Raw genomic sequence first — 9613 nt, 5'->3', positions numbered from 1 at the left:
AGCTCTGGGCCAGCAAGCTGCCTTCTATTCTGTCTCATGGATTATTAGCATGGTCAGGTAACTCACTGGGCTGTGTGTTGTGTCCCCACGGGTGAAAATAACTTAAAAGACTTACTGGTACGCTGGAGTTCTGAGCAGGGGACGGGGCTTCAACCAGAAGGGGTGGGGCCTTTAAGTTGAGATTTAAAGGGCCCAGGGCTCCAGCTGCCGTAGCTGAGAACCCCGAGCCGTTTAAATCACTGCCCGAGCCCTGGGGCTCCAGCAGCCCCAGGCCCTTTAAATCACCAGCCTAGGAAAGTTGCCCGCTGCTGGTCCGATCAGCTGTGTACTGGCTTACTTTCACCTCTGCGTGTCCCCCACCAACAGAAGGGAGGAGTTGTTCCAATCCTGCTCCCATCTTCTTCTGTCCAGCAATGACCTCTGAAGAACAGGCTCTTCTTAGCTGGCATTGCCCTTGCTTCTACTTTTCTTATTCTGGAGTGGGCACCTGGAGCAAAAGGTCTTCAGGTCTGCTGGCTTAACATCTTTGCCCTTGCTGGCAGCTTGGGGGAGGAGCAGCAACAATCTGGGTGGTGGGCCTCATCCACAATGGCTGATCGGATAGACCATCTGATGAGATTAATATTGGTCTATTCTGAAAGATGTTAGTGTTTCTGTGCCACAGAGAGTGCTTGGGGGGAGGTGGGGGGGCGCAGTTCTTTCAAGCTATCAGGGACAATCTGTTGTATACAACATTGCCATACTTAAACCAATATTTTATTCATCCCTGCGATCTTTCTGGTCCCCAGTGACTGCATTTTCATAGCAGCAAGACCTTTAGATATATCATCACCCAGGTTCTTTGTTCGGTACAGTTGAGTTTTTAGAAAATAAATGAAATGTCCAATATTTATTTCTCAAATTTACACCAGTGAGATTCTTGTGATGATTTTGGCCAAAATAACATAAAATCAAAGGGAAAGCCACATTGCTCTGGCTGCTTTTATTTTCTAATTTGCATCATAAGGTTGTTTCTTTAAAATTTTTTCCCTGGTTTGCATGCTGCTTTTCTGTTTTTCCAAATAGGTTTATCAGTCTCTACAAGGAATTAGAGCCCTCTGTAATGCCACAACCATCTCCTTCACTGCTGACTGAATCAGGTGTATAGAACAGCAAGGAGAAGGCAGCTCCACAGCAATAAAACAATCCAGCCTACGGGAATGAAGTGCTCAACCTTCACTGAAAATTAACAAGCATTGAGCAACTCACTTAGATGCCTTCAGAACTCCCAGCCTAACACAGCCCACACATATGAGAACAGGTTACTCCTGAGGCAGAGCAGTCACAAGGGGCTTTGATGAGCAGTTTGAGTTAAAGCCTGTTGGGGCAGCCTGGGGTTGGACTGGAGCTGCTAACTCTAAGGCAAATTGCTGTGTCTTCACTGCTATTTTAACGTATCAGCTAGCCTGTTAAGTTAGCCAACCCGCATTAACATACCTTTTATTTGCAATCAAGGCGCACCCTTATAAATAGGGCCCTACCAAATTCACAGTCCATTTTGGTAAATTTCATGGGCAGAGGATTTTTAAAATCTGAAATTTCATAGTGTTGTAACTTGGGGGGTCCTGACTGTGGGCAGGGGAGTTGCAAGGCTAGTGTAGGGGGGTTCATGGTATTTCTGCACTGCTGCTGGCAGCAGTGCTGCCTTCAGAGATGGGCAGCTGGAGAGGGGAGACTGCTGGTCATGAGCCCAGCTGTGAAGGCAGCAGCGCAGAAGTGAGGATGGTATGGTATTGCCACCCGTACTTCTGTGCCAGAGGTGGGTCTGACCCGGCCCCAGGAGCAGCCAATGCAGGGAAGAGGAAGTCCCATCCCTCCACAGCCTGGCCAGGACTAGCAGCCTGAGCCTGGTGTAGGGTAGGAGCCCCCAGCCCTGCTCCTCCCCAACACTCCGAGGTTAAAGTGGCCCTGGGCTCTGTGTGTGGGGCAGGGGTGCCTATGGTGCCTACCCATACGGCTGGCCCTGCTCCCCCCCAAAGGTGATGTCCCCCCATCCCATGCCACCTTCACTTCTACGCTGCTGCTGCTGGCGGCAGCACTGCCTTCAGAGGTGGCTGCCTGTCCAGCAACCACTGCTTTCCAGCCACCCAGCTCCAAAGGCAGCATAGTAATATCGCAACCCCCCTACAATAGCCAGATGTCACAGGGTAGATCATATTTCACGGCCGTGAATTTGATAGGGCCCTACTTATAAAACAGGGCCATCACCACATCAGAGACACTTCATTTTAAAGATTGTTTGCAACCAACAAAGGGCTATATCCTTTTCAAATGAATCTCTGAAGTAGAAGGCAGCAGCCTGGGAGAAGAGCATTAGTGGGAGATACTAAAGATTCAAACCCTTTTACCAGCCTGTACAGGCAATATGTCCAATTTGCATACTAACAGAACAACATTGGCTCAGCCCCTCAGTTACTTGTGTAGCACCCATTTTACAATGGTGCCAATATAAGGTCAAGATTTAAACATCAGGGCAAACATCAGAACAGCTGAAAACAGCCCTACTATGTTCCCCTCATTATGAACAGGTGCTTACATCGTTCTTCCTAGACTTTGAGTAAGCCCTTTGCTTTCATGATGGGAACTGTCTCCCCAAAGTAAGTGCTTGATGTCTCAGCAAGATGCTTCTAGCTTGTCAGTCATGGCTGGAACATTTGAGGTAATTGTGTAAGGGAAACTGGTGTAAGCCTGTTCATGCTTCTTTCTATGTTACCCAGTTACAAGCATCAAGTTGCCTGCTATAAGCATTTTGAGAATGTTAGCGGACACCAGACACCAATGATTTCAAGCAATAGATCCAGCTCTTGGGGAGAGGCTGTATTCACTCACTTCTATAAAACTAAGGTGCTGTTCTACCGTGGGGAGAGGCACAGTATAAAAATCTAGACAGATTCATATTGGTGCACTTCCTAGCATGTAATTAAATAGATTTGGTACTGTAAGTAAACAAAACAATAATCCTTGCCCATTTTAAGAGGGGAAAAGAAAAGAAGCACCTCATACTTTCATACTGTAACAAAAGTTCTGTGGAAGCTGCATTTTATTTGAAAATCCACCCATTTTTGCTAACATACATTTTAATATTTTAAACAAAAATAGAATCTGCAGAGACAATGCAGCAAGTATGCTTAATTCATGTACAGAATTGCTTTCATATCATGGACTATCCTTCTGAAGGCCCCTTTCGACCCAAAAGTTACGATGTATTTATGCAGAGCACCGATCAACAGTGTTGCTTTAATTCTTCATTAACTAAACTCTTGCTAGTCATTTGTAAAGATGCTACTTCCCTTATTATTTTTTTAAAGATACATGATCATAAACATGGTACTAGCCAAATGAAAATCAAGGCTTTTTTGACATAATACCTCCTAGAGTTTTTAAAGAAAAGGAAAGTCTTAAAGTGAAAGCAATTCCTCACATTCATTCTGGAAAGGCCTTATGTCAAATGTAAAATAATGACATGCCAAGCACAAAGCAATAGAGTTCCTTCCCAATGCACTAATGCTGAATTAAAAATGTAGTGCTTCTCCTTGTCAGTTAACTGTTCCCTTGCAAAATCCTAGGCACAGAATTGACTATAAAGGATTAATGCATTTTATAACTTTCCTAATTCCCATACAGACTGAGAATTCATAAGATTCAGGCCTTTAAAAGTTAGTGCTCTATATGTCAGCTGAAAAGCATTCTGAATCAAAATCATTCTTGTGGATAAAAAAATCAGACATACTGTATACATCCATACTCATTTTCATAAGGAGTTTGATACAATATTAATGTTATTTAAATTGATAATCATAAATAAATACAAACAATACATAAGGAATGTCTACTGCAAACTGAATATATAATTTTTTTAAAAAGAAAAGTTAATTTTCATTGCTGTGTCTACATTTGTGAGGACTGAAGAAAAGATAACTGCAGAAGTAACAGTTAGGATCTGATCCCCCAAAGAAAATCTTGTTTTGAGTTATGGTAAAGGACACTCATCTTCATTCCCCACAGCATTTCCAAATACAAATCTTACAATTTCAGAATAAGTGTTTCTCTTTATAATGTTACTGATTATGGATATTAATAGGAGCTGAAAGTACTGACGCGTTAGTCACCAGAAAAGAACATCTTAAATCCGGGGAATTCTTGGCTTTATATCATGTATTGACACTTTCCTAAATAGTTGTCCCAGTTTCCTGTGGGCCTTCATGATTTTCCTGCATCATTTTAAAGGAGGAGGAGTTAAAATACAGCAATTTGGATTTTGCTGGAAGTAGGGGTTTGCTGTTGAGCACGTGTGTTTTTGGAGCTGTTCCTTTCTCTGCCATCTGGCATGATTACATAAACTGTATCTGGAAAGACAAAAAACATTCAAAGTTAACTTCTCTACTCAGTATAATGAGACTTACTTAGAAATAAAGGTTTCTGATCCCTTAATATGTGTTGGGCATGGAAAGTCCTCCATATCCAGACTATCAGAAATAAAAGCTGCAAAGATGCTGATCAAAATAAAAATTTACAGCAAGAATGAAGATGTATGCAAGCCACTGGGATTTCTTTCCAAGTACGCACTCTTCTGTAGTGTTACTGTGCATTGGTTGCAATGTTTGTCCAAAGAGGAGAAAAATGAAGTAGCCCATCACAAAATTGTCCTTGTTCAAGCATGGTAAGACACTAAACAAACACTAAGACATCAAAAGAAAAGCTCAACGTGCTATTTCTCTTTACTCTAGAAAGATAGCATTCAGTGCTCCCTAGGTTATGCACACTAAAATCAGTGCTTTTAAAGGGTAATGTTTCCAAATTAGTTTATATTTGCACAGACATTTCATTATATATCTTTAAAAACATTTAAAGCAGACACATTAACATCACTGTTGATGCAAAAGAAAACTCCAATGCCATTTACTGTATAGAAACAGCTAGCAGCTGTAGTATCTATTTCTCCACAGCAGATAATAGTTCAGTTTTCTCATCATGGTGAAGATGGTCAATTACACTGTATACCACAGATGGTAAATATTCATAAGAATTTTATACACCTGTTGCAAAAAACAGATCCACAAATTTTCCTACTGAAATAATTGCCATGTGGTCTCCACTCGATGAGCACAAATGTCCCTCACTTTTCAGTCAGGAGTTCAGTATGCATGCTGCCAGCAGTCTAGTAAAGAAGGAGCTCAAAACAGGGAGAATCACATTGTGTTTCCAATGGACAGAAGCAAAATTAGTATTAATAGGCTTCAGCAAGCTTCATAATTGCACTGCTTGAGCATAATTTCTGTGAATCACTGTTTTTGAAGTTACGCCTCAGCCAAAACAACCTGAGGTTATTTATCTGTAACTGAATGTTCTTTGAGATGCGTGGTCCCTATCCGTATTCTACTGAGGGGTTACGTGCATGCACCATGTGCCTGGAGCCGGAGCTTTTGAAAGTAGTACTGTGCACTGTGTAGCCTTGTGGTCTCGCTCCAGATGATAAAGGGTACGGTGGGCTGCTGGCATCTCTAGTTCCTTCGCTACTGCAGAGCTATTGACTCCACAGCAGAGGGGAAGGAGGGTGGGTTTCAAATACAGATAGGGACCACACATCTCCAAGGACATTCAGTTACAGATAAGTAACTGTTTTCTTCGAGTGATGGTCCCTATTGTATTCCACTAAGGGTGATTAACAAGGAGTACTTATGTCGGAGGATGGTTCGAGGAGCCTGTGGAATGGATGACTGCTGCTCCAAACAAAGTGTTTTTGCAGAATCATGCACTAGAGCATAGTGCATCAAAAAAAAAAAAAAAAGTGTGTACTGAACTCCACGTGGCCACCTTACATATGTCTGCGAGGGGCACATTGTGGAGTGTAGCTGTAGTTGATGCTTGCACTCTCGTGGAATGGACCCAAATCCTTTCAGATGGAATTGACAGAAGTGCATAATGCACCCTGAGACCCACTTGGAAATTCTCTGGGTGGAAATGGCTTGTCCTTTCATTCTCTCCACTATGGCAACAAAAAACCTGGGAGATTTCGGAAAGGGCTTTGTTTGCTCAAGATAAAAAGCCAATGCCCCTCAAACATGTAACAAATGAAGCCTTCTTTCCTTGTTCAAGGCATGAGGTTTGGGGAAGAAAGTAGATAAAAGTGTATGGGTTGAGTGAGGTGGATTTGGGAAACCATCTTCAGAAGGAACTTGGGTGGAATTGTAAAGAGACCTTGTCTTTATGAAAAGTGGTGAAGGAGGTTAGCCATCATGGCCCCCAGTTCGTTAACCCTCCTAACCGATGAAAATGGCAATGGGGAAGGCGACTTTCATGGAAAGGAGAGAGAGCAGGCATAGGTTTGAAGATGGTGATCAGTAAGGTGAGGACTAGTTAAGGTCCTTTTGGGGGCGATAAGTTGAATGGGACAGTATTTTCAATGGAAGAGCCTTCCAGAACTGCACAGTTAACAAAGAGCGGGTGAAGATTGAATGACCATCTATCAGCAGGTGAAAGGCGCCTGTGGCTGCTGCACACACTCTAATGGAACTGGCGGTCAGTCCCGAGTCCTTCAGATAAAGGAAATATTCCAGGAGTAGTGGGATGCCCACCGCTTCAGAGACAAGGCTCTGTTTGGTAGCCCAGGAAGTGAAATGCCCACTTGGCTTGATACAAGTGCTTTGTGGACTCCTTCCTGCTGCTTGAGACGACATCTCATACCGCCATAGAGCATTCCTGCACTAGTGGAGGTATGCATTCAAAAAACAAGCCAAGAGGTGAAAAGTGTGTGTGGGGGATTGTCTGAGTCTGCCATTGTGTTGAGTCAGCACCTCTGGGAACGTTCACAGTGTGAGTGGAGGGTACTTCGATATTCAGGAGGAGCAGATACCACAAATCAGCAAGGCCAAAATGGGGCTATCAGGATGGTTGTTGCCTTCTGCTGTCCGATCTTATGAATCGCTTGCAGTAAGGGCGGTAAGGCATAATTCGTCTGGTCCAAGCAATTGAGGACTAGGGCGTCCCTGTGATTGAATTCCAACCCCTCCCCTCCAACAATATTGGGTACATTTGGTATTGTTATGGGATGCAAAAAGATCCCTCACCAGGGTTCCCCATTGGTCAAAGATGTCCACGATTACAGAGTCATGCAACTCCCATTTGTGGTTGGTTGCAAAGTTTCTGCTGAGAGCATCAGTAATCGCATTCTGGGTGCCCGACAGGTAGGCTGCTGTCAAAATAATATGGTGTGTGATGCACCATACTCAAAGGTGGATAGCTTCTGCACACACGGCTCAGATCTTGTCTCCCTTGTTTATGTAGAAGACTGTGGTGGTGGTGTCCTGACATGACAAGAATGCATTGGTTTTGGATGGTTGGCAGAAATGCCTAGCAAGCTTTGCGTACTGCCTGGATTTCCAATATGTTTATTTGCATCCTGGACTTTCATGCTGTCCAGGTGCTTTGTGTCATGCAATTGTTATGTAAAGCCTCCGCTCAAATGCGATATGTGAAAGGGAATGTCTGGCAGTAATATGGATGCTGGAAATAGGGGCGGTGGTGGTGGGAGATAATCCAATTATTCAGAGCACCCACACCCCCTTAATATATACACCATCAGGAAACCCCACCCAAGCAGGAGTAAATAACCCAAGGATGGCTCAGTGGACCCTGGCCTTGGTAAATCGAGGAATACAATACCAAAATACCCCAGGTGCTGGGCAACTACCAGGGGTCTTGCTTCAGACAAAAGGGGCAAAACATGAGTGCCTTGTGCCAGAGACCAATCCAGTGCCGATGGGTTGGGTAACCTCAATAGAGCAAGCACAGAGCCTAACAGCACCGGCCAACATTTACTTTTCAGATGGGGCAGCTTGGGTACAAGAGGGAAAAAAACACATACAGAGCGCAGTAATAAATCTGGAAGTCAGTAGTGCGAGTTTGGCCCCAAGGGTTGGCACAGCTGGCTGAATTAAAGGCATTGGTGGAATGTTTACCGCTTTGTGAGTCATGTCTGGGACCCTCGGTGGTCTTTTCAGATTCTCAGTATGTGTTAGGAGGATTGACTAAATGGATGCCACAATGGGCCAGCAGTGACTGGAGAAGTGCTGACGGGAAGGAGCTGGTCCATCATAAGGACTGGGAGGGTGTGAACCAGTGGGTCACTGCTAACCCTAACCAATTGTTAGTAGGATATGTTAAAGGTTATCAAAAAGCAGATTCATGAGTGGAAGCCGTTTTTAACAATAAAGTGGATAGTTTAGCAAGAACACCTGTGGTGGCTGCTGTCACCACACGAGGGGCCCTGTGTCAGCAGTTGAACCAAGATGGACACCCAGAGGGCCACTCAGTAATAGTACCAGCACAGTGGGATCAACAGGAAATTATATGTTGGTCCCATGCGTTGGCCCACGAAGGTGTGGAAGGGACTCTGCAACGAGCTAGAGACATAGCCTGCTGGCCAGGACAGCGAGAGGACATGACCAATTGGGTACAGAATTGTTTTATATGTGCTGCTTTTAACCCACGTCAACCAGGGGAATCCGAGGATCAGCTGCCTTCAGGTCATCAGCGAGAGCTGGGAAGTCCGTGGGCTCGCCTCCAGGAAGATTTTATTGAAGGGTTACCACCCAGGGAAGGAGGATGTACCTCGCTTTTGGTGATAGTGGACACGTTTTCGGGATGGGTAGAAGCGTTCCCCATGAAAACCCATAGAGCTGAAAAACAGCTAAGGTTCTGTTCAAGGAGATCATTTGTAAATATGGATCTCCCAAAGTAATTGATTCGGAGAGGGAACCCTACTTTGTGTCGGCGCTCTGGAAGGCATTGTTGGATGCTTTTGGAATACAGCGGAAGCTGCATATTCCTAGGCACCCTCATAGCTCTGGGCAGGTGGTGCGTATGAACTGTACCATCAAAGCAGCCTTGTCTAAAGTCCTGTCAGAGAAGGGGGGGCCTGGACTAAACATTTGACTTAGCGTTAGCCGTAATCAGGAGCAGATCCCGGTACAGTAGCTCAGTGACGCCTTTTCAATTAATGTTTGGACGACCAATGCATTATGTGATCACAATCAGTCCCCTCCCTGTCCGACTCCACCAGTCCAGAACTGATCCAATGGTATAAACTTCTAAAGGAGGAATTTCCTCAAGCTGTTCAGCTCATGTAGCGAACAATGGGACAGGCTCAGGAAAAAATGGACAAGAGGTGACAGAAACCACCCACATGGCAGGTGGGTGATCAGGTAATGTATATGAAATGGAACACTAAGCCCCTCCAAGCAAGGTGGGAGGGGCCGTTTACTATTTGTAATACGGGAAGTGATAGTGTTCCAAACTGACCAAGGCCCACAGGGAAAGTGGGTCCATTAGGGACAGCTCAAGCATGTAGAGGAGACGACCCTGACTCCATGTTCCTCTCTACAATAGCCTACAGTTTACAAGGTTTAAGTCCTTTTCACAGCTTTTTTTTTTTTTTTTTTTTTTTTTTTTTTTTTAGAGCAACAGAAAGAGCCAGTACCAACTGAAGAACTGAAATGGACCATGGTGCATCATTGTAACAAAACTTCTATGTTGTTTCGTGTTCTGTGTTTCATGTTTTGTGTTTGTTTTGTAG

At 44.3% G+C, this 9613-nt stretch overlaps 1 protein-coding gene across 10 annotated transcripts in view; it reads right to left on the bottom strand.

Annotated features, from left to right (window-relative positions):
* Nucleotides 1-3061: 3061 nt before the first annotated feature.
* Nucleotides 3062-9613, bottom strand: part of PICALM (phosphatidylinositol binding clathrin assembly protein) — a 126579-nt gene continuing 120027 nt past the window's right edge. For all 10 annotated transcript variants that reach the window (XM_050941040.1, XM_050941014.1, XM_050941023.1 and 7 more), the window contains one exon: nt 3062-4385. Coding sequence is in view for 1 of the 10 variants with exons in the window: in XM_050941032.1 (XP_050796989.1) it covers nt 4371-4385 (15 nt within the window). In the remaining 9 variants the exon portion in view is untranslated. The remainder of the gene's footprint in view (nt 4386-9613) is intronic.

Source organism: Gopherus flavomarginatus, chromosome 1 (genome assembly GCF_025201925.1).
Source record: "Gopherus flavomarginatus isolate rGopFla2 chromosome 1, rGopFla2.mat.asm, whole genome shotgun sequence".
Lineage (NCBI taxonomy): Eukaryota > Metazoa > Chordata > Testudines > Testudinidae > Gopherus > Gopherus flavomarginatus.
The sequence above is the reverse complement of the archived record's forward strand: the minus strand, read 5'-3'. Positions and strand labels throughout refer to the sequence as shown.